Genomic DNA, 25,804 nt, shown 5'->3' on the forward strand with positions numbered 1-25,804 from the left:
TGATGACAGTAGAAGTAATAGCAAGAAAAATATGACATTAAGGAAGAATCAGTAGTAGGTGGTGACCAAATATTTGGGGGAAGAGAAATGTCAAGGAGCATTAAGGTTAAAACGTGGGCGATGTAGAGAATATTCCATTAAGTACATTACTAGCCATCAGGAGAAAAGTTGTTAAAAGGTTCGTAGAGCTTTTTCTTAGTAAGAGTGAGGAATGTCAGATAAACTAGATCCAGACCGAACACTGAACTTTCATAGAGAAAGGGATCTATTATCAAGACATAGTTTTTCTCGTCTTAAATACCACTAGGGAAGTGGATATTTTTGATCAAATGACTGTCACAAGATTTAGAAAACCTTTTTGTAGAGATTCATAGTGTGAAACATATGGGACTTTCGTCTTGTCTTTAGCCCTCCCATCTGTGAGGTGAATGAACCTAATTTTAGACATCCTAAAGAAAGATTACATCACTTGTTCTAATCTTTTCTTCCATCAGAAAATTTGCTATATCTTATTTTACATGCTAATTGTTTTGAGCACTGGCTTCTATATAGTTAAAAAAAAAAAATCATTCTAGGGGCATCTGGGTGGTTCAATCTGTTGAGCATCTGACTCTTGATTTCGGCTCAGGTCATGATCCCAGGGTCATTGCATTGAGCCCTGTGTTGGGCTCCACATGGAGCATGGAGCCTGCTTAAGATTCTTTCTCTCTCTCAGGTTGCCTGGGTGGCTCAGTTGGTTGAGCGTCCGGCTTCAGCTCAGGTCATGATCTCACAGTTTGTGAGTTCAAGCCCCACATCGGACTCTATGCTGACAGCTCAGAGCCTGGAGATTGCTTCGGATTCTGTGTCTCTGGCTCTCTCTGCCCCTCCCCCACTTGTCCTCTTTCTCGAAAATAAATAAACATGAAAAAAAAAGATTTTCTCTCTCTCTCTGAAAAAAAAAATCATTCTACTATTTATTCAGTAGTTAAAATCATTCAGTGGTTAAAAACGGTCCAAATGACATTGGTCATTAACAGTTGACTAGCAGGAATAGGGATGAATATATACTCAATTTGAATAGTTTCTTCCTATTTTGGGTAACACCAGATGGTTCCTAAGGTTTAGTTTAGTGCCAATTTAGAAGAAGGACCTACTGTTGTTGTTGTTGTTGTTCGAAAACACACAAGAGAAATCAAGTCGTATCAGATATGAATGGAAAAGACTGACAAGGCCATTCATACTATCTGCATGCAATCAATGGAGGGGAAGGCAGCTCAGGGTCAAGGATTCCTGAGGTATGCTGCACTAGAATTGCCCTACCTAGTAATGAACAATTTCTGTTAATCACACAATATTAGTAATTTTTAAGATACAGAGAAGTTACCACCTAAAGGAAATTGGTAGTTATTAATTTAAAAAAACAAACTACAATCCTTTGGTGTTCAACAAACTAGATTTTCTTGAAAGAGGAGGACTGTCTCCATGGGCTGTTTTCTAAATTGTAAGGCTATTAGTCTCATGTTTAACACATGGCTATTTTCATTTGTTGCTCTATTTTCTTCTCAGACTATTTTCTTTCATTTACTACTGTCCTAAACAGACTACACTTATCTCCCTTAGGACACCAGCAATGAGAATCTGGCACTGGTCATTGGCACATCCCGTGTTTGGACCATCTGAGTGTTATTCTTGGGAGTTTGAAATTCTAAAAATTCAAAATTGCTTCTACTTGTAGTCTCCTACTCTAGGTATCATTTTATTCTGTAAACAGACTCTTGGGACATATCATTCTGCATTTAAAGTTTGTTTTATGATAAGCTCCTGTGCAACGGGCAAAATGTGTGGATGCTCACAGGAGAGAGGGAGGTGGGTGGGCGAGGGCCTGTCATGGCTGTCAGATCAGAAACCCATTCCTGGTTTGCTTCTTGATCCTGCAGACCCGAAGTTGCAAAGAAGCACAAAAATACGGTGGCAAAAACTGAAAACAATCCAAAAGTCCTTCAGTGAAGGGATACACGAATTATACCTCTGTAAAATGAACTACTACTTAGCAATAACAAACTATTGATTCCTACAGCAACACGGATAAACCTGATGCATTTTGCGAAGTCAAAGAAGCCACACCCAAAATGCTACATGGGATATAGTCCCATTTATATGACATTCTGGGAAAGGCAAAACTATAGGCACTGAGAAATCCCAGTGGTTGCAAGTTGGGGGTAGAAGTTTTGGGGGTAATGGGGTGGTCACATGGTATGCATGGGTCAAAACTCACAGAATTGAACACCATAGAGAATTTTACTGTACATAAATGAAAAAAAAATATTTGTTAGGGTAGTGGCTTCCTTTGGAGTAGGAGCAGTGACTGGGAGGGAGATTGAGGGGGGTACCTGGAGTGGTCACGTTCTGTTTTTTGAGCTTCATGCAGATTGTTACGTGGGTAATGTTGGTTTGTAAACATTCAGTGAGGTTATGTGCTTATGATATTCATACATTCTACATATGTATACTTCAATAACAAGTAAACAAAAAAAGACACTGGGAGAGAATTCCAGCCTTCACTGCCTTCTAGTCTCCTTCCCCTCATCTTCCCCCACCAGTGTACTACTCTTGTATGTTGATAGAAACTGCTAGAAAAATTGTAGTGTTAAACTCTCCCTGGTCAGGTGTGCTACCTATTCCTAAAAGTTTCAAACTTCGGTTTACCTGACCACCAATTCTGTTCACAACGCTGTTTGGCAGACTAGAACTTTCTTTTTCTTTCTTTCTTTTTTTTTTTTTTTGCCATCTCTCAGGTAATCATATTTGGAGGAGAATGAAGAAAGAGCTGGTAGTGGAAAGTCACTGAGAAAGTAATCACTGAGTAAGCAGTGACTATTCTAAGTCAAATTAAATAAGAGAAAAATGTATCTTACCCATGTGATTTAAATAATTGTTTTTCAGGCCTGTTTCTAGACTCTCAATAATGAATGTTCTGTAAAACTGCTAGGGACTGTTGTGTCTAGTACCATGCAGGTGTGAGAATGGCTTAGAAGATCTTGATGCCTTCCATGTTTAAGGTTGAGGTAGGGCAGGCCAATCTCTGACCTCTCTGGAGTAGGGACGCTTAGAAGAGATGAGTAAGCAGGATCATAGGGTACTGAAAAGTAAATAATCTCCTAACTGAAAGTCCATCGAAGAAAATTTCTCTATAGTTGATGAGGAATGGTGGACCATGTTATTCTCTCAGTTTTCTGCTACCAATCATAAACACACTCCAGAGCAAGGGAAGAATAGGTAGTGAGAGTCAAGCATCAGATGTTGTGATCAGTTTTTGTACATACTGCTTTACTTAACCTTTATAACAATCCTGCAAGGTAGTCATTCAAATCCCATTTAAAATACGGCAAAATGAAGGCTCAAGGTGATCTGTACAAGGTGAGTTGCAACAATTCCAGGCTTCTGATTCTAGAGGAAAAGGGAATTAACTTTTAGAATGTACTATGTGCTAGCCTCCCTTATTTATAATCTTATTCTCAAAATGTTTCCACTTTACAGAGAAGTAAACAGAAAGAGGGATGGCATGATTTGCCCATGGTTAGTTACATAACCAGTGAGTGGCCAAGCTGGTATTCAAATCAAGCTCTGATTCCACAGCCTACATTCTTCACATTGTAGTATTCCACAGCCAAAGCCAACGAGAGCTGTACTGTGCAATTCTGGAGGCAGATAAATGGAGTCTTTAACATTGGACTAAAACACCAGATAATCTAAACTGAGGTCAGAAAAGTGACATTCATGTTTTTCCCTGATGGCTTTCAAATTCAAACCTCTCAATAAAATCTCTTAAGTTTATTGATATTTACTTTCTTTTAATCAGTAATTCAAACCTTGAGGGACTGAATAACCCACTGAATTCAGCTTAGAGCACAGAAGACAAGGAACTGGATGGTAGAAAAACCAACTGTTCAAGGAACCAGGAATCAAACGTTCTAATGTTCCTGAACTGTAGTGTAACTTTGGTTAAAACATGAGGATCTCTGGGCTTGTCTTACCATATGTAAATTAAGAGTATTCAAGATAGAATTTTGGAAGGTAAGTTGTTGACTCTGATACTTTAGAAAACAAATTTTTCTTATGAGTAAAGTCCCCAAATTGCCATCTTTGGAATTTAAATAGTAAATAGTGGGTTATCAGGTATTTGTAAGAATCTGTTCTGCAAGCTTGCTTCCATCATTTTTTGAAGACCCTTGGGAAGATGTGGAACAAAAAAGCAACAGAAATGTGTAGTCACATTTAAGAGGCACTTTTATTTTTGCCAACTTAAAAATATTAAGAAGCATATTAAAAAATATGAATATCTCATAAAACATTTGAAATACTATTATTCCCTGTGTATTGTGGACTTTTTTTTTTCTTCTAATGAATACCGTTCCATTTTTAGTTCTAAAGAAGTTTTTTGTAGGTCACTGTGACAGTGCTAGGCTGACTTCTTTCCCAGAAACAGTCATTTCAGCTGTGATAGGAATGACTTGTTCCATGGGTCTGTCCTTACTTATTGTGTGACTCTGGGCAAGGGCCTTCATCTAAGTCTGTCTCTGTAAAGGGGCACTAAAATAACACAATTTGAGTCACAGTGCCTTACACAGTAGGGGCTGAAAAACAAGGTAGATTAGAAAGAACTTGGGGCAGAAAGACTTGGATACAACCACCAAGCACTGCTGCTTACTAGCTTGTCACTTGGGCAAGTGATTTCACAGAGGGGCTAGTACTCTTAAATTCTTATCTTTTAAAATTAAATGATAATATACTAAAGTGGCTATTACACAGTAGTACTAAGCAATTAGTACTTTTATTAATAATTCTATACAATCTAGAAAGTTGCACAAAAGTTAGTATTTTCTTACAAAAACATCACTTAACAAGGACATCCGAAAGCAATGTAATACACATTTTAAGAGTTAAATGGCACTGTTTTCATAATCTCTTGGTATTTTATAACATGTAACCAATAAATACTTCAAAATGGCTTATGCTGGCTGGGGTCTTGCTGCAGAGTGATTCTGGGGCTCTTGGGCTCATTTTACAATAATTTTCTTCTAGTTGTTTTATGTTTGGTAACAACTTACTATAATTAGCATTATAGCCATAGTATATATTTCAATGTGTTAACATACTCAATTCCAAAACCTATAGAAGAAATTTGATTAGGTTTCCTAATGGCCCATGAAGTCTGTTTGTAAATTACATGATGCTCCAAGTTCGAAGAAAATGTCAGCTTGTAAAAATATTATTTTCTTTCAGAATTCAAGACACATTTAACATACGGATTTTACAATAAAGTTTATTAGCTGTTCTCCTCTTTCTCATAAATGGAATGGATAATGTTGATAATCCTTTACAAACCAGTACTCATTTGTTTAAGAAACTGTAATGAGGAGGTTGTCAAAAACACATATTTAATAAACTCCAAAAAGCAAAAGGAAGGCAAACAATATTATTAATATAAAAGACCAGAGAAGTTGATTTCTGAAATCCTATCTACCTTTCACTAAAATTTCTTAAAATTGCCCACCATGAAGATCTGTGCAACTCTAATGCAGAGCAGCTACAAGAGGTGAAAGGTGTGCAGTCTGAAGGGAAAACACACACACAAGGCTTTTCCTTCTTTGTCTACCAGTGAAAGGAGAAGTGGAAGGAGAGGCAGAGGGCCAAATCCAAACCCAATGACAAGAACAACAGTAACAAAGAAACCCAAAACAAAACCAGGAACCATCTGAAAACTTCTGTAGAAAAGAGGAGAACATGCCTATACTTTTGTATGTAATCTAATTTCCCTAAAGGTTCTTTCCACAACCACCATATCCCTGTTTTCAGTTCACGTGATTAAGGAAGATAAAGTCTAATCAATTAATATTTAATTTAAAAACCAAACAAAAAGTTAAGAGTAGGTGGCAAAAGAAAAAATATATTTTAAATATATATATGTTTGTGTGTGTGTGTGCAACTATGTAAAGAAAATAATTCCCATAGTTACAGAGTTTAGTTAAAGAAAGTTTTATATATATTTATATATATATATATATATTTTATTATAACAAAATAGGCAGTTACTGTGGGTAAAATATTCATTAAAATCTGATCCCTAAGAATACATTTAAAGTTTTAGACTAGGAATTGGACTCCTTTTCCATTGCCATGGGTACTACATCATCACTAGAATGTCTGTTCTGCCTGTATTTACGTCTATGAAATTTTCTCAACCTTCTGTGTAAAAGGTGAGCTCCCCTAGCACCTAAACACGGCCTCAATTCAGAAACTGTGATGATCATTATGTTTGAACAACTTTTGTAAGACACTATAAATAGTGTTGCACAAGTAGATTAAAAACATTTAAACACTGCTATTCCTAGCAAATGTACTAAGAACCCTCAAACAATAAAAGACTTGAAGAACTCTTATGAAAAATGAATATCCCTTGTGAAATAATGCAAGTTAACGTAGACATTAATTTTGAAATTAAAAACCATATATTTTCCTTATTTGTCTATAATGAAATATTGGCTTTGATAACACAAGTCAACTGAGAAAAGGACTTGAGAGTTAATATATTGGCCAAACCATGCTATTAAAGTTAAGCGTGCACTGTTGCTCAAAGTTTACTAAATCACTGTTTAACACCACTTTTCTTTCATTTATACTGAAATTTGAAAAGAATGTATATAAAGCTTTTCTGAAAATCTCTTAAAGTTACTTTCCCTTAAACATTAAGGAATTTTACCACAATTTCCCAGTCTCCCCAAATCCTTAATAGCTGGTCAGGCCATTCCACCTTTAGTTCTGAAAAATGGCCACAAACCAATAGCGACATAAAGTAATACAGATGCTACAACTTGAAGGAGACACCAGATGTCAAAACTAAGCACAACCATAGACCATGATGAGTGGGATATGATTTAACATGGAAGGAGTATTGCAGACAGACTCCAAAAGGAAAGGGCAAAGAAATGTCAAAGAAAATGAAATCGTGGAAAAGAGAAACCGAGAAACATCAGTCTTCATAACTTTTCTTTTGCTGGAACCCATATGTAAGGACCAGACTGTTCTTCTATGATCTGCTTCACTTGGTTGTAAATGTCTTCCAGCGTATCTCCCTGTACAATAGCTGTAACAGAAACAAAATCAGAAACCTCCATTAACTGTCTATCTTTACCATCACAATCATTGGTGAAATAGAAGCTAGGTCTTAGAACTAGTTATTCATCCAGCAAGAGACCATTTATGTATTGTTTGCTTAGTAGTAAGTGCTCATTTCATTAATTTTCATATTTGAAAAATGTAAGAATTTTTATTTTAAATGCTGATTGAAAATGAGACTTGGCAATTTTTGCTTAGTTTTGTGTATTTGGAAAATACACACTGAAGTATCTAGAGGCAAAGGGGCATCTGCTTGCAAGTTACTCTTAAATGTTTCAGAAAAAAATTAAATGTGGTAAAATGTTAACATTTAGAAAATATAGGTGAGAAGTGTATGAGAATTGCTGATACTATTCTTGTGATTGTTCTAGAAGTCTGAAATTATTTTAAAAAAAGAAGGAAAAAAGCACTTGAGTTACAACACCAAGGCATGTGATGTACTTATGAACACCTGAGGAATACTTTAAAGGACAAAATGAATGGGAGATTTGGGAATTGCTACCCACTCATTTCTTTTTAATAGTATCTTAAAATGGATCAAAATTTATGAAGTGTAAGGGAAAAGTCAGTTTCACAGAAGAAATCAAGTCTGAATCTATTTTTCTCCAGTCTAGTATGTCCTAATCAGCAACTTAAGAAACACTAAATTTCAAGATTCCTCATCAGCACTGCCTAAGTTAGATGAATTATTCTGAAAACCACAGTATTAATTACATAGTATTAACACCTAGTATTAGCCACAGTAAATAATTACTGATAGATGTGGGCATAGTTCAAAATCCGTTTCAATAGGTCAGTTCATATGGCTCCAAATCAAAATTCTATTAGGGCACTGACACATGATGCCAACCTGTGAAATGTTCAGTAAATTCTTGTTCCAGTTTCATGGCTCTCTCAAATGTCTTTCTGGCTTGTTCTTCTGTTAGACGCTTATTCATTTCCCTATGCAAATAAATTTAGGAATTGCTAATTAATACATTATAATACTTTTTGAAAAAAGATGACGAATTAGAAGAGACACATAAAACATAAAATCATGAAAAGTTGAGGTTTGTTGAGAATATATATATGTCATTAAAAATTAGATTTAGGGGCGCCTGGGTGGCTCAGTCAGTTGAGTGTCCAATTCTAGATTTCAGCTCAGGTCATTATCTCAGGGTCACAGAATCGAGGCCTGCATCAGACTTTGTGCTGAGCGTGGAGCCTGCTTAGGATACTCTCTCCCTCTGCCCCTACCCCACTCTCTCTCTAAAAAAAAAAAATTGGATTCAGTCACTAAGTATATAGCTTTATGCTTGGAATGACACAGGGTTTCAACACACTTTTGCATTGGCTCAAGGCAGCCAAAAAAACTAAGCCTTAATGTCATAGTTTTCACTCTGATCAAAATTTCATATTAAGATCTACCTACCAATTTACAGGTAACAAAGGAGACACATGAACATATCGAAGAACACCATGAGAAGGCAATCAGCAAAATATAGTCTAGGGAGAACTTTGCAGAAGAAATGATTTAACGAATAAATTGAAAAAAAAAAAGAGAGATGGAGGGAGAGTCTATAGATTAAAATACTTAACAACCAACTGTCACAAGTAGATCTCACCTGGAACTTGATTCAAACCAATTGAAAAAACATAAGCAAAACTTATGAAACAATCAGGAAAATTTGAAATATGTGATGATATAAAAAGTTGTTTTAGGTGTGACATCATAGAGATGTTTTCTTTTTAAGCTTTTAATTTTCTTTAATGTTTATTTTTGAGAGAGAGGGACAGAGAAAGGGGGAGGGGTAGAGAGATAAGGAGACACAAAATGAAGCAGGATCCAGGCTCCCAGCTGTCAGCACACAGCCCGACGTGGGGTTTGAACTCACAAACCATGAGATCCTGACCTGAGCTGAAGTTGGATGCCTAACCGACTGAGCCACCCAGGTGCCCCTATTTTTATTTTTTAAATATTTATTTATTTTGGGAGAGAGAGAGAGAAAGCACAGGCCGGGGGAAGGGCAGAGAACGAGGGACAGAGACAATCCCAAGTCCAACACAGGGCTTGGAGATCATGACCTGAACTGAAATCAAGAGTCAGAAGCTGAACCATCACCATAGAGAGGTTTTCCAATAACAGAATTCTTATCTTTCAAACATATAAAGAAATATATAGATAAAACCATATAATGTCTGGGATTTGTTTCAAAATAATCTGGTGCGGAGGGGTAGGGAGGTGGGGGGATAGATGAAACAAGATTGGTCATAGCTGGTAATTATTGCTGCAGCTGGATGATGGGTATATGAGAATTTGTTCCCAACTTAAAGGGAAAGCATTCAATATTTCATCATTAAATATGATGTTTGCATATATGTATATGTATATGTATGTATATTAGAAACAGTGTGAGCAGGGAAGAATGGCAAAGGGAGAGAGAAAGACTTTTTTTAATGTTTATTTTTGAGAGAGAGAGAGAGAAAGAAAATGAGCAGGGGAGGGGGGGCGGAGACAGAGGATCCAAAGTGGGTGTTGTGTTGACAGCAGACAGCCTGATGTGGGGCTCGAACTCACGAACTATGAGATCATGACCTGAGCCAAAGTTGGACACTTGACTGATTGAGCCACCTACATGCCCCTAGAGAGAATTTTTAAAGCAATTTTTTAGCTTTTTCAAGTTATGTGTGGAGCCCAATGTGGGGCTCGATCCAACAACCCTGGGATCATGACCTGAGCCGAAATCAAGAGTTGGATGCTCAAGTGACTGAACCACCCAGATGCACCAATGCTTGCTTTGATATTTTGTAAATGACCTTCGTCAGATTAAGGAAATTACCTTCTGTTCACAGTTTGCAGAATGTTTGTCATGAATGGATGTTAATTTTATTAAATGCTTTTTCCGCATTTGTTAAAATGCTCATATGTTTTGGATCCTAAAATCTGTTAATGTGGCACATTTACATGGATTTTAGAAAATTAATTAAAATTGTGAAAAAATATACATAACATAGAAGTTATTATTTTAAACATTTTTAAACATACAGTTCACTGGCATTTGTATCTTCACATTGTTGTGCAACCATTACCACCATCTACTCCTGCAATTGTTTTCATCTTGTGAAATCAAAACTATATTAAAAATAACTACCCATTCTCATCTCCTCAGCCACTGGCAACCACTATTATACTTTCTGTCTCTGTAATTTTGACCACTCTGAGTACCTCATGTAAATGGAATCATACAGAATTTGTCTTTTTGTGACTGGTTTATTTCACTTAGTATAATGCCTGCAAGGATCATCCATGTTGTAATATACTGGAGAATTTCCTTCCTTTATATTAAATTTATTTTGTGTTTATTATTTTTTTTGAGAGAGAGAGAGAGAGAGAGAGAGAGAGAGGCAGGCAGGCAGAGAGAGAGGAAGACACAGAATCCAAAGCAGCTCCAGGCTCTGAGCAGTCAGCACAGAGCCCGATGTGGGGGCTCAAACTCACGAACCGTGAGATGGTAACCTGAGTTGAAGTTGGACGCTTAGCCAACTGGGCCACCCAGTTGCCCCTCCTTTATATTTATAGACCATATTTTGCTTATCCATTCATCCACTGATGGGTGCTTAGGTTTCTTCCACATTTTAGTTATTGTGAATAGTGCTACTATAAACATGAGTGTACAAGTACTTCATCAAGGAAGCGGTATATACCCAAAAGTGAAATTGCTGGATCATACGGTAACTCTATTTTTAATGTTGGAGAAATCACCATACTATTTTCCACAGCAGCTGTGCCCTTTTACATTAATTCCCACCAACAGTTTGAGAGTTCCAATTTTTCCATGTCCATGTCAGCAACTTGTTTTTTTGACAATAGCCATCCTAATGCATGTGAGATAGGATCTCATTGTAGTTTTCATCTGCATTTCCTTAATGATTAGTGATGGTAGCATCTTTTCATGTGCTTATCAGCTGTATCTTATTTGGAGAAATGTCTATTCAAGTCCTTTGCTCATTTTTGAATTGAGTTGTCTTCTTTGTTGTTTTAGTTCTCTCTATATAATGGATATTAATCCTTTATTAGATAATATGATTTGCAAATACTTTCTCCCATTCTGTGGATTGCCTTTGTACTCTGTAGATAGTGTCTTTTGATATACAAAACTGTATTATTATATTTTTTAATGTTTATTTTTGAGAGAGAGAGACAGAGTGCAAGCAGGGGAGGGCAGAGAGAGAGGGAGACACAGAATCTGAAGCAAGCTCCAGGCTCCGAGCTGCCAGCCAAGAGCCTAACACGGAGCTCGAGCCCACAAACTAGGAGACCACGACCTGAGCTGAAGTCGGATGCTTAACTGACTGAGCCACCCAGGCACCCCTTATTATTATTTTAGAGAGAGCATGAGTCTGTGAGTTGGGGGAGAGCAGAGGGAGAGAGATCTTAAGGACTCATGCCTAGCGTGGAGCCTGACATGGGATGGGGCTCTATCCCACAACCCTGGGATCACAACCTGAGCCAAAATCAAGAGTCAGATGCTCAACTGACTGAGCCACCCAGATGCCCCCAAAATAAAATCTTTTAAAAATAATAAGAGGCGCCTGGGTGGCTCAGTCAGTTGAGCGTCTGACTCTTGATCTTGGCTCAGGTCATGATCTCACAGTTCGTAAGTTTGAGCCAGGTGTCAGGCTCTGTGCTGGCAACACGGAGGCTGCCTCGGATTCTGCCTCTCCCTCTCTCTGCCCCTCCCTTTCTTGTTTTCTCTCTCTCAAAATAAATAAGCTTAGACAAAAAATATTTTATTTTTAAGTAATCTCTACACCAAACATGGGGTTCAAACTCACAACCCTGAGTCACACGTTCCATAGACTGAGCCAGCCAGGTGCCCCGATATACAAAACTTTAAAATATTCATGGAATCGAATCTGCTTTTGTTGTTACCTGTGCCTTTGGTATCAGATCCAATAAATCAATGCCAAATCCAATGTTGTTTTCTTCTAAGAGTTTTACTCTGTTACATTGTTACATTTTACTTTTGTTACATTGGTCATTGATCCATTCTGAGTTAGTTTTTGTATATGGCGTTAGGTAAGGGTCCAACTTCATTCTTTTACATATAGATATCCAGTTTTCCCAGCACCATTTGTTGCAAAGACTGCCCTTTCCCCCACTCAGTGGTTTTGCATCCTTGTCAAAAGTCATATATAGGGCAGTTTACTTCTGACCTCTTTATTCTACTCCATTGGTCTTTCTAATTTCATTTTTTTCCCATCATGATAAGTATACTCTTTAATCCCCATCCCCTATTTTCTCCATCCCTCTACTCACCTTCCCTCTGGTAACCATTAGTTTGTCCTCTATAGGACAGTTTGTTTCTTGTCTCTTTTTTCCTTTACTCATTTGTTTTGTTTCTTAAATTCCACATATGAGTGAGATCATATGGTATTTCTCTTTCTCTGACTTACTTACTTTCTCTGACATTATACTTTCCAGCTCTATTCATGTTGTTGCAAATGACAAGATTTTCTTTTTTTTATGGCTGAATAACATTCCACTTTATATACATACCACCTTTTTTTAATCCATTCATCTATTGATGGACACTAGGGCTGCTTATATAGTTTGGCTACTGTAAATAATGCTGCAATAAACATAGGGGTGCGCTGGTGCACATATCCCTTTGAATTAGTGTTTTCGTATATTTTGGATAAATACCCAGTAGTGTGATTCTTGGATAATAGGGCAGTTCTGCTTTTAATGTTTTGAGAAACCTCCATACTGTTTCCCACAATGGTTGTACCAATTTGCATTCCCACCAACAGGGCATGAGGGTTCCTTTTTCCTGCACATGATTATCAACACTTGTTTCTTGTTTTTGATTTTAGCCATTCTGACAGGTGTGAGATGATATCTCACTGTAGTTTTGTATTCCATTGGTCTTACATATGTGTTTATACCAACAGCACAAGTTTTGGTTACTGTAGCTTTGCAGAGAATTGTGAAATCAGGAAGTCTGAATCTTCAAGTTTGTTGTTGTTCTTTTAAGACTGTTTTGGCTATCTGGGGTGGGGGGGGGAGGGTCTCTTGAGATTTCATATGTATTTTAGTATGGGTTTTTCAATTTCTATTTTTAAAAAATTTTTAATGTTTATTTATTTTTGAGATTGAGAGAGACAGCACAAGTAGGGGAGGGACAGAGACAGAGGGAGACACAGAATCTAAAGCGGGCTCCAGGCTCTGAGCTGTCAGCACAGAGCCCGACGCGGGGCTTGAACCCACGAACTATGAGATTGTGACCTGAGCTAAAGTGGGACACTTAACTGACTGAGCCACCCAGGCACCCTGGGTTTTTCTATTTCTGCCAAAAATGTCATTAAGATTTTGACAGACATTGCACTGAATCTGTAGATCACTTTGGGTAGCACTGACATTTTAACGACATTAAATCTTCTAATCCATGAACATGAGAAGTGTCTCCATTTATTTATATCTTCTTTATTTTCTTTCAGCTATGTTTTGTAGTTTTCACTGTACGTGTTTTTCTTTCATTTCCTTGGTTAATTCTTAAGTATTTTGTTCTTTTTGATGTTATTGTAAATGGAATTGTTTTTGTAATTTCCTTTTCAGATTGTTCATTGTCCACATATAGAAATGTAACTGGTTTTTGTGTTGATTCTGTATGCTGCTACTTTGCTGAATTTATTTATTAGTTCTAATAGTTTTTATGTGCAGTCCTTAGGGTTTTCTACAGATAAGATCGTATCATCTGCAAACGGATAATAATTTTATTTCTTCCCTTTCAATTTGGATGCCTTTTATTTTTCTTGCTTAATTCCTCTGGCTAGTATTTCCAGTACCTATGTTGAACAGAAGTGGTAAAAGTAGGCATCCTTGCTTTGTTCCTGCTCTTAGAGAAACAGCTTCCAGTCTTTCACTGTTCAGTATGATGTTTGCTGTGGGTTTTTCACACATGGCTTTTATTATGTAGAGGTAGTTTCCTTCTATTATTTTGTTAAGTGTTCTTAATCATGAAAGGGTATTAAATGCTGCCAAATGTCTTTTTTCCCTTTTTTAAGGTAATCTCTACACCCAAGGTGGGGCTTGAACTCACGACCCTGAGATCAAGAGTCACATGCTGTACCAAATAAGCCAGCCAGATGTCCCTGTCAGATGCCTTTTCTGCACCAACTGAAATGATCATGTGTTTTTTCCTTCATTTTTGTTTCCTTCATTGTGTTGTTATATTATGTTGATTAATTTTCATGTCAAACCACCCTTGTATTCCAGGAATAAAACCACTTGGAAATGGTGTATAATCTTCTTAATATTTTGGTGAGTTCTATTTGCTAGTATTTTGGTGAAGATTTTTGCATCAGTGTTCATAAGAGATACTGGTCTGTAGTTTTCTTGTACTATGTTTCCTTCTCTTGTATTATGTATCTCTTTCTCTTCATTTTTTTGAAACGTTTGAGGAGGATTATTGGCATTAGTTCTCTAAACGTTTGTAAAATTTACCAGGGAAACCACTAGCTCCAGGGGGCTTTTCTTTGTTGGGAGGTTTGATCACTGATTCAATCTCTTTAGCAGTTATAGGTCTATTCACATTTTGTATTTCTTTTTGATTTAGTCTTGGCAGGTTTGTGTTTCTAGGAATTTGTTCATCTAATTTATATAATTTTTTGGTGTACAATTGTTTATAGTACTCTTATAATCCTTTTTATTTCTGTAGAATCCTGTCTTTTTAGATTTTAGGAATTTAAATATTTTTTTCTCCCTTTAGTCCACCTAGCTAACAGGTTGTCCTTTTGTTCTAATAATCAACTTTTGGTTTCACTGATTTTCGCTACTGTTTTTTATTCTTTTGTTAATCTCTGCTCTAATCTTTATTATTTCCTTCCTTTTGTTAGTTTTGAGTATAGATTGTTCTTTTTCTAGGGGTAGGGGCTTGCAACAATGGCTATCTGCCTCCATGTCTGCACTTCCACAACCAGAAGAAGCAATCAGCTATTTGAGCACAATTCTCTAAAATTGGGAGAACCGAATCCTTATTGCCCACCACCTTGGCCCCCACAAACTGCTCAAGAAAGGCATGTGTGGCCCTGCTATGGGGTGAAGGTGGGGATATGGGTAGCTGCTACCAGGTTAAAAGCTGAGATTAACAAAAATGAACCATTCAAAACTTCCCCTAGAAGCTGCAAGCCTTCAAGACTGCTGCATTTCAGAGTAGTTACTTCTGACAGATTCTGTTAAGTCCAATTGCTCTCTAGGTGGGGAAGTGTATTCCTGGTGGTTCCTACTCCACCTTCTCTCTAGCTCCACCACTGGTTAATTTTTAAATGTTTACCTAACCTTGCATTCTTGAATAAATCCAACTTGGTGGTTATATTTTATCTTATTAAAAAAAATTAACTGTTGAACTCAATTTGTTTATATTTTGGTAAGGATTTTTCCATCTATATTCATGTTAAGATTGGCTTATCAGAATTCATTTCCTTATCATATTCATTTATTTTACATAAAATTAATTGAAGAATCTGGGTAAGATCTGTATTACTAAGCTTTTGGCAGAATTTAGTAAGTCCTGTTGGCCTAGTGTTTTATTTCTGGGAAGGTTTTTCATAAAAAAGTTAAGTTCTTTAGTAAGTTTAGGACTAGCTTTTCTATTTTTTTTTCCTTTTCTATTTCTTAAGACTTTTTTGAAGTTTTTTTAAAGTATAACCTTCAAACATAGAAGACAATCGTAAATATATAGCTTGATGAATTTTTACCAACTTACACTTACCTGTGTATCATCTAGTACCTAGATCAAGATACAGAATATTATACCAGCAATCCAAAATTTGGATGTGCTCTTTCCAGTCACCTACCTACCCTCAGAGTAACCTCCATTTGACTTATAAAGCAATGATTAAGTTTGGAATCATAGAATATGTATAAATACACACATATATGTGTATACACACACACACACACATATACACACATATGTATACACACACATACATATATATATATATACACACATATGTATATATATGTGTGTGTGTGTGTGTGTGTGTGTGTGTGTGTGTGTATGTCTGGATTTTTTTACTCAAAATATGTTTATGAGATTCTTCTATACTTTTGTGTGCAGTTGGGAGATTGCTCATTCTCATTACTGTAGAATATTTCATTGTGTGAATTTATGTATTCACTGAGACATTTGGATAATGTTTTTGGTTATTTTCAACAGTTCTTCTGTCAGCAATATAGTACATGTCTTTGGTGAACACATGTAAACATTTCTGTTGAGTATATACAGTTTTAGGAGATACTGTAAACAGTTTACCAATGTGGATATGCCAATTGATAACTCCTTATCAGTGCAATGAGTTTCATTTGTTCCATATCCTTGCTAATGATTGATGTTTTCTGTCTTTTTTTTTTTTTTTAAGCTATTTTGGTGTGGGGGCTAGTATATGACATTATGGTTTTTTTTTTTTTTAAGTAGGCTCCATGCCCAATGTGGGGCTTGAACTCAGGACCCTGAGAACAAGACCGCATGCTCTACCAATGGAGCCAGCCAGGTACCCCAAGGTTATTTATTTATTTATTTATTTATTTATTTATTTATTTATTTAGTTCTATTTATTTATTTTGAGAGAGAGCAAGAGAAAACAGAGTGCATGTGTGCGTGCATAAACCAGAGGGGGTTGCAAAGAGGAGAGACAGGATCCCAACCCAAGCAGGCTCTGCACCATCAGCGCAGAGCCTGATGTGGGGCTCAAATTCAGGAACCATGAAATCATGATTCCTGAGCCAAGGTCAAGTTGGACACTTAATCAACTGTGCTGCCCAGGCACCCCACAACATTATGGTTTTAATTTGCATTTCCATGTTTAATTGAGCACCATTTCTTATGTTTATTTATTATTTGGATATACCCTTTTGTGAAGTGTCCAAGTTCTTTGATCATTTTATTTGATGCGTAGTAATATTTCCATTTTCATTCCTGGTATTATTTATGCCTTCTTTATTTTCTTTTTTTAACCTCTGTTATTAATGGCTTATAATATTTTTAAAGAAAACATTTTTCATTTTGGTGACCCTGTTTACCATGTTTGTTTTCTATTTCATTACATTTCTACCTTCTTTGGGTTTCACTTTTTTTTTTCTAATTTCTCAAAACTTTAGATTTTTAATATCTATTTGATTTCCTATATTCTTTCCTAATATTTAAGGCTGTGGATTTTCCATTATTAAGGCTATTGCATTTTCCAAGTTCATTCACTTGACAATTTCATTACCATTTAGTTCAAAATATTTATTAACTTATGCTGTGATTTCTTCTTTGGCCCATCCAGAAGTACAATGCTTAATTTCCAAATACATGGGAATTTTCTAGTGATATTTTAATTATTGATTTCTATTTTAATTTCACCATGGTCAGACAATGTTTGTTTCCAATCACTGAAATTTGTGGCTTAGCATATGATTAGGCTTGGTAACTGTTCTATGTGTACTGGAAATTAATGTGTAAATTCTTCAGATACTGAATGCAATGTTTTTTACATATGTCAGTTAGGTAAGGTTTTTACTTTGTGCTGTTCTATATCCATACTGATTTTTGGTTTTATTATTCTATTACTTCCTGACTGACATGTTAAGTTCTCCCACTATGATTCTGTATTTTTTTCTTTTATAGTTATCAATTTATGCTTTACATATTTTGAGACTATATTATTAAGTACAAATGTATGTATGAATATACCTTCCTGATTGGGTCAACCTTTCATTTTTACAAAATGTCCATCTTTATCTCTAGTAATGATTTCTTGCCTTTAGGTATATGCTGATAGCAATATAAACCAGCTTACTTTTGGTTAATGTTTGCATGGTATATCTTTTTTCTAGTCTCTCACTTTCAGCTTTTCCATAGCCTAATATCTAAGGTGTGTCTTATGAAAGCAACATGTAGTTGATGGGTATCAATAATACACGATTTTAAAATATGGCACCTTGGCCTGCTGAATATTTTAAGCTTAAAGGAATTTGAAAGATGGCAGGTATATGAAGGACTCTGATCTTCCCCAAGGCGGGTCAAAATCCTCATGTGAGAGGTGGTATTCTTACACTTGGAGGAAATAGGCACCCTTATCTCCAAAGATGGAGGGATACTGAGAGGAATTTGAACAAAAAGGCCTTGATAAATTTCCCTAGTTTGCTATTCTTAGCTCATATTCTTTGGTACTGTGACATTTTCCCATGACTGTCCATTTGTCATCAAACCTAGTATAAAAATGCTCAGGTTTAACTGTTTCTTTGGGTCTTCCTTTACTTATGAATGCTCCCATGTCACATAAAAGTTGAATTTAATAAATTTTGTATGTTACTCTTTCGTTACAGAGGTCCAAGTGAAAACCTAGTAGAGGGAAAAGAAATTTTTTCCTCTCCTACAAATCAGCATATAGTTATTTATTTTTACTTCCACCATTCTGACAATCTTTGTATTTAAAAAATTTTAAAAAAATGTTTATTTATTTTTGATGGGGAGAGAGACAGAGTGTGAGAGGGGTAAGGGCAGAAGAGAGGGAGACACAGAATCTGAAGCAGGATCCAGGCTCTGAGCTGTCAGCATGGAACCGGATACAGGGTTTGAACTCACAAGCTGTGAGATCATGACCTAAGCTGAAGTAAGAAGCTTAACCGACTGAGCCACCCAGGTGCCCCACAATCTTTGTATTTTAATCAGACCACTTAGTCTAGCATTAAGTTAATGAAAAATGTACTTGGGTTCATTTAAAGCATCTTACTGTCTGGGGTGCGTGGGCAGTTCAGTTGGTTAAGTGTCTGACTCTTAATTTTGGCTCAGGTCATAATCTTGAGGTTGTGGGACTGAGCCCTGCATTGGGCTCTGCACTGACCATGGAGCCTGCTTGGGAATTCTCTCTCTCTCCCTCTCTCTCTCTGCCCCTCCCCCTGCTTGTGCTTGCTCACTTTCTCTCTCAAAATAAATAAATAAACTTAAAAAAAAAATAAAGGTGGTGCCTGAGTGGCTCAGTTGGTTAAGCGTCCGACTTTGGCTCAGGTCATGATCTCCTGGTTCGTGAGTTCAAGCCCTGCATTGGGCTCTGGGCTGACCGCTTGGAGTCTGGAGCCTGCTTTGGATTCTGTGTCTCCCTTTCTCTCTGCCCCTCCCCCGCTCGCTCTCTCTATCTCAAAAATAAACAAACATTAAAAAAAAAAAAGGCATCTCAGTGTCTGTATCCTTGTCCCATCTGTTCTGTTTCTATTTGCTCTTTCCTATCTTCTTTTAGTTTTATTTACATTTGATTTCTGCCCTCTATTATAAATAGGTATACATTATTTTATCTTTTTAGTGGTTACCCAGAACTACACTGCCCCATTCAGTACTTATTAGCCACATGTGACCATTCAGACTTAAAATTCTAATACATATTACCTTATACTTTAGTATATTAATGTTGATGATGATGATAGGTATGTTACAGAACGCTTATTTAATCCTCACAATAACCATATGAGGAGGGTATATACTACTATTTCCATCTTACAGATAAGGGAACGGAGACACAGGGAAGATAAGTAAATTACCCAATATAATAAGTAACAGACTGGATTTGTACTTAGAGACTCGTGCCTGAGGCATTTACACTTACATGATATTTTCCATGGATTTGGGTTTAATAAAAATGGAGATTGGGTAAAGTTGTGCAATCTGTAATCTCTTTATGGCATTTCCAGAGACATCGAGGATACAATGTTTGCCCTAAAATAGAGGAAATAAAGAAGAAAAACAAGTGAACTAAGTATTTTCAATCATTTCAAAGGTACATTTCCTACAGGTACAAAAAATGGATTATGGTATGTTTGGATCCTGTTCACTTTAAGCAAACTTGTCATTTCTGTTAGCAAATTTCAGAGGGGAAATGAAGACAATGAATGATGACTATGAATAATTAATTTTCCATTTTCAAACATTACATTTAAAAAGGAATGAAAATACAGTTCCCTTACTCCTAGCTTTCATAGATTGGTCTCCAAATGGCAACCAATATGGGGTTCCTAACTTACTTTACCAAGAAAAATAAAACACCCTAAACACCTAATAAACCACCTTACTACAACCACCATTTCATAAAACAATACATAATCAACAAGAGGGAAAATACCTAAAATGAAGAAGAATCTTTAAAACTGAATAAATTGAAATTTATAAAACCTTATATACCACTAATTTATTTCTCATTTTATTGGGGACTTTAACACAAACTGGCAATTGGGGACCCCACTTCTGGATTTAAGACACTTTTCTGAAAATGCTTAAATTCACTTACAAAGGCCATTTGGATTTTTAATAAAGATGAGTGTGTTCATGTTAAATAGGGTAGTAATCATAACTTATCAAATAGATTTTATTGTATTTTAAATTACATCCTGCCTTATCATGCATTTTATAATCTAAGGGCTTAAGTGTACTTCAATAAACAATTTCAATTTAGTAGGAATATTTAAAATAAAAATTTTAATACTGTATAAGACTTCAAACATATAGAAAATAATAGACACAGGGAACCTGGGTGGCTTAGTTGATTAAGCGTCTGACTTTTGACTTCAGCTCAAGTTATGATTTCACGGTTTGTGAGTTTGAGCCGCACGTTGGACTGTGCTGATAGTGTGGAGCCTGCTTGGGATTCTGTCTCTCTCCCCTTCTCTCTGCCCCTCTACTGCCTGCATGCGTGCTCTCTCTTAAAAAATACTCAAAAAAAAAAAAAATTAAAAAAAAAAGAAAATAATACACACATATGTACCCACTATCTATTTTTATTAGACATTAATATTTTATGTGATTGCTCAGGAATTAAAAAAATGCTATGCTGAAACATTAACATTCTATCATGTTTGCTTTATTTTATTCCTCTCTATATACATACAAAACAATTTGAGAGTAAATTGCAGACATAATACTTCACCCCCTATTTCCTAAAAACAATGACATCTCTTATATAATCACAGTACAATTTCAGTTGGCCATCTAATGTCCTTTAGTACAAAAGAAAAAAAAGTTCCTGGTTCAGGATCCAATCCAAGATCATACATTGCATTTGGTTGTAATGTCTCTTTAGTCTGTCAATCTGGCATAGTTCTTCAGTCTTTGTCTTCCACGATCTTGATATTTTTGAAGAGTACAGATTATTTTCTTTTTTCAAAGAATATGCCTCAACCCTGGTGTACCTGATATTTCCCATGCTACACATTTTGGCAGGAATACCACAGAAGTGATGCTGTATCCTTCTCAATTCATCATATCAAGAGGCATATAATATCTATTTGTCCCATTACTATGCTAGTGATGTTAATTTTGATCACTTGTTTAAGGTTTTATCTGCCACGTTCGTTATAAAATTACAATTTTTTTCCTTTGTAACTGTTAAGTATTTTGGGGGAGGATTTGTTGAGATGTAAATACCCTGTTTCTCATAAGATATTAATTCACTCACTAATTTTAGCAAACACTGATAGTTCTTGTTTGAACTATTATTATGAACAATTATTACCATGGTGGTTGTCCAGGGAGATCTCCCAATATCATCATTCTTCCTATCTTAATTAGATATTCTAATGTTAAGGCAAAGCTTTCCCTTCTATCAGTTTATTTATTTATTCATGTACTTATTGGTACCATTATGGATTCTTGGATCCTTATTCTTTTTTATTTTAACTTGTTTTATTTTTTATTTTTTTAAATTTACATCCAAATTAGCATATAGTGCAACAATGATTTCAGGAGTAGATTCCTTAGTGCCCGTTACCCATTTAGCCCACGCCCCCCCCCACAACCCCTCCCATAACCCTCAGTTTGTTCTCCATATTTATTAGTCTCCTCCGTCTTGTTCCCCTCCCTGTTTTTATATTATTTTTGTTTCCCTTCCCTTATGTTCATCTGTTTTGTCTCTTAAAGTCCTCATATGAGTGAAGTCATATGATTTTTGTCTCTGACTAATTTGACTTAGCATAATACCCTCCAGTTCCATCCACGTAGCTGCAAATGGCAAGATTTCATTCTTTTTGATTGCCAAGTAATACTCCATTGCGTGCACGCGCGCGCGCGTGCACACACACACACACACACATATAGTACATCTTCTTTATCCATTCATTCATTGATGGACATTTGGGCTCTTTCCATACTTTGGCTATTGTTGATAGTGCTGCTATAAACATGGGGGTGCATGTGTCCCTTCGAAACAGCACATCTGTATCTCTTGGATAAATGCCTAGTAGTGCAATTGCTGGGTCGCAGGGTAGCTCTCTTTTTAGTTTTTTGAGGAACCTCCATACTGTTTTCCAGAGTGGTTGCACCAGCTTGGATTCCCACTTATTTTATTCTTTATGTTATAATTAGTTATAACCATTTAAACATTTTGGCCACTTGGGGGCTCCACAGGCTGGCTTCTGTGTCTTTTTGACATATCCATATTATTCTTTGTGTGATATCCTTGAGCAGGAGCCATGCTAATCTTCTCTGTATACTTCTAATTTTAGTATATGTGCAGCCGAAGTGAGCACCACATCTTAATTTTATATACGGATAACCTTACTCTAGTTTTTTTTAAGTGACTTTCATTTTATAATTGTCTTTAATTTTATAATACTTTATAATTTATTTTACAAAATAAATTTTATGATAGATTTTGTATGGTTTCCCAGGTATACTACTATCTGAAAATCTAGCTAGTTTTACTTTCCCCCCAGTTCTATGCCTCTAATTGATTTCTCTGGTCTAACAGCATTGACTAATGCCTCAAGTACAATGAATACCTTGGGTACAACGTTGAATAGTAGTGGAGATAATAGACATCCTTGCTTTGTTCTTCAACATAATGGAATTTCCTCGTATTTTGCCTTGTATTTTTCCCATTAAATATTTAAAAGTAAGAATATGTATCCATCCATTCATCCATCTAAATCTCTCTTTTTTTACAGCTTTTAAAAATTTATTTATCTCTACACCCCACGTGGAAGTTGAACTCATGACCTGGAAATCAAGAGTCACATGCTCTTTTGACTGAGTCAGCCAAGTGTCCCATCTCCTTTTCCTTTTTAAAAGTAACACCAATCTCTGTATTTTTAAGTTTTTCTTCCCCCTGGTAAGGTACTGAATTCTACCAAAAGATTTTTAGGCATCTGGAAATTTTTGATTTTTCTCTTTAGATCTGTGGTAGATTATATTGATGAATTTCCTAACTTTGAGCTGACCTTAAATTTCTTTAATCCCATTTGGTTATGGTGTATTAGTTTTGCAACGTGCTATGGGATTCTGTTTCCTAAAATATTTAATGTTTTTGCATTAGTATTTGTGATATTGGTCTATGATTTTTTTCTGTCTCTAGCTGGCTTAGATATCAATATTATACTTGCTTCATAAAAAGAATGCTCTTGAACAGTTTGTAGAGCTCTAGAACAGTCTAACCTTTGGGATTAGATAGAATTCTCCTGTGAAGCCATCTGTGCCTGGTGCTCTTTGTGGGTGGGGTAGTTCCTTGATAATGTGCTCTATTTCTTCTAAAGAAAGCTTTCCATTTCTGACAGGTCAATTTTGGTATACCATAGTTTTCTAAAAAAATTTCCATTGCAACCAAGTTTTTTCCCCCTCATGTTTCTTTATTTTGACAGAGAGAGAAATAGAGACTGATCAGGGGAGGGGCAGAGAAAGAGGGAGACAGACTCTCAAGCAGGTTCTTCACTGTCAGCACAGAGCCTGATGCGGGGCTTGAACTCACGAACTATGAGATCATGACCTGAGCTGAAATCAAGAGTCGGACGCTTAACCAACTGAGCCACCGAGGCGCCCTGCAACCAAGTTTGAAATTTATTTATATACAGACACCTGCATGGCTCAGTTGGTCCAACTCTTGGTTTTGGCTCAGGTCATTATCTCATGGTTTCATGAGTTTGATCCCCACATCAGGCTCTGTGCTGGCAGTGCAGAACCTACTGGGGATTTTCTCTCTCTCCCTCTCTGTCTCTGCCCCTCCACCACTTGTGCTTTCTCTGTCTCTCAAAATAAACAAACTTAAAAAATATTATTTATATACAGATATAGAAAGTAGTCTTGTGATTTCCTCTTATTTCAATGGTATATTCCCTTGTCATTTCCTGTTTCTATTACTTGTTATTTTTCTTCTTAAAAAATTCAGGTCAACTCATGGTTTGTCTATTGTGTTAACTTTTTCTAGATTTTCTACTTTTCTATTTTCTACCTTAAATTCTTAAAAAAATTTTTCATTAATTACTTTTATTGTAAAAAAGAATATATGTGAGTTGACAATTCAGAAAGGATATAGTAGGGGTGCATGGGTGAGCATGGGCTCAGTCAGTTAAGTGTCCCATTCTTTTTTTAAATTTTTTTTTTCAACGTTTTTTATTTATTTTTGGGACAGAGAGAGACAGAGCATGAACGGGGGAGGGGCAGAGAGAGAGGGAGACACAGAATCGGAAACAGGCTCCAGGCTCCGAGCCGTCAGCCCAGAGCCTGACGCGGGGCTCGAACTCACGGACCGCGAGATCGTGACCTGGCTGAAGTCGGACGCCTAACCGACTGCGCCACCCAGGCGCCCCAAGTGTCCCATTCTTGATCTCAGCTCAGGTCATGATCTCAATTCGTGAGAACCACTGGTCTGCTGTTATTAGAGATTATCGTTGTATGGACGTATGTTCTCTTTTCTCCAGAAGTGGATCATACGGTAGGTGTATGTTTAAACTCTTTTTCAAAGTGGTTGTATCATTTTATTTTCTCACCCAGCAAAGTCTATGAGAGTTCCGATTGCTCTATAGCTCTGTCAAAGCTTGGTAATTCTGATGGGTGTGTAGTGGCACCTAATTATGGTTTCAATTTGCATTTCCCTAATGACTGATTATGATGGATGTCTTTTCATGTTTTTATTGGCCATTTGTATATCTTCTTTAGAGAAATGTCTTTTTAAATACTTTGCCCATTAGAAAATTTTTTTATATACTAGATTGAACAAAGAGTAGTAATTATGAAAAAGTAACTAAAATGTATGAGGAGACTAAAGGAAGATAGGGGTTACTTTGGTTAAATTTGTTTGTAAAAATTCAACTTGGCCTTGACTCCCTGTCTGTGGTGATGAGGATGTTCTTTTCCTCCAGATGCAGGGGAGGGTCTGTTACATATGGGAGTTTTATCTCCTGTTTTCAGGAGGAAAAGGGGAAATCATTGTGCCTTTCTTACACCTGTTGTTTTTCAAGTGCCTTTAGCTCAAAATAGTCAATATATCAAACTGGCGTATTTTGGGGTGGAATATTCTGAGCCCACTCTAAGCCCTGTGTTACCCTCGGTCTCACTCTGGGGAACTCAGGTGGGCTTCAGAATTGGTGTACAAGGTGATGGTAACAGCCTGTGGTGGGGTGTGTGGGGTGTGGTGGGGTCAAAATGTGCACAAGAGTAAAACCAACTCAAAACTCTACCTTTGTATCAATGGTTACCAGAGGGGAGGTGGGTATGTGGGTGGGTGAAATAGGTGAGGGGATTAAAGAGCACACTTACCACGATGAGCATGGAGTAATGTATGGAATTGTTGAATTACCATATTGTACCCCTGAAGCTAATATAACACTGTATGTTATCAATACTGGAATTAAAATAAAAAA

General features: G+C 36.4%; 1 protein-coding gene and 1 pseudogene across 10 annotated transcripts in view; both read right to left on the bottom strand.

The window, feature by feature from the left end:
* Window positions 1-5,288: 5,288 nt before the first annotated feature.
* Window positions 5,289-25,804, bottom strand: part of DLG1 (discs large MAGUK scaffold protein 1) — a 272,972-nt gene continuing 252,456 nt past the window's right edge. For all 10 annotated transcript variants that reach the window (XM_042955806.1, XM_042955805.1, XM_042955810.1 and 7 more), the window contains 3 exons: window positions 19,789-19,898; window positions 8,009-8,100; window positions 5,289-7,126 (listed from right to left, as the gene is read on the bottom strand). In XM_042955806.1, coding sequence (XP_042811740.1) covers window positions 7,020-7,126; window positions 8,009-8,100; window positions 19,789-19,898 — 309 coding nt within the window. In that variant the 3' untranslated portion in view covers window positions 5,289-7,019. The remainder of the gene's footprint in view (window positions 7,127-8,008; window positions 8,101-19,788; window positions 19,899-25,804) is intronic.
* LOC122198987 lies at window positions 22,599-22,699 on the bottom strand (annotated as a pseudogene).

Source organism: Panthera leo, chromosome C2 (genome assembly GCF_018350215.1).
Source record: "Panthera leo isolate Ple1 chromosome C2, P.leo_Ple1_pat1.1, whole genome shotgun sequence".
NCBI classification, from domain to species: domain Eukaryota; kingdom Metazoa; phylum Chordata; class Mammalia; order Carnivora; family Felidae; genus Panthera; species Panthera leo.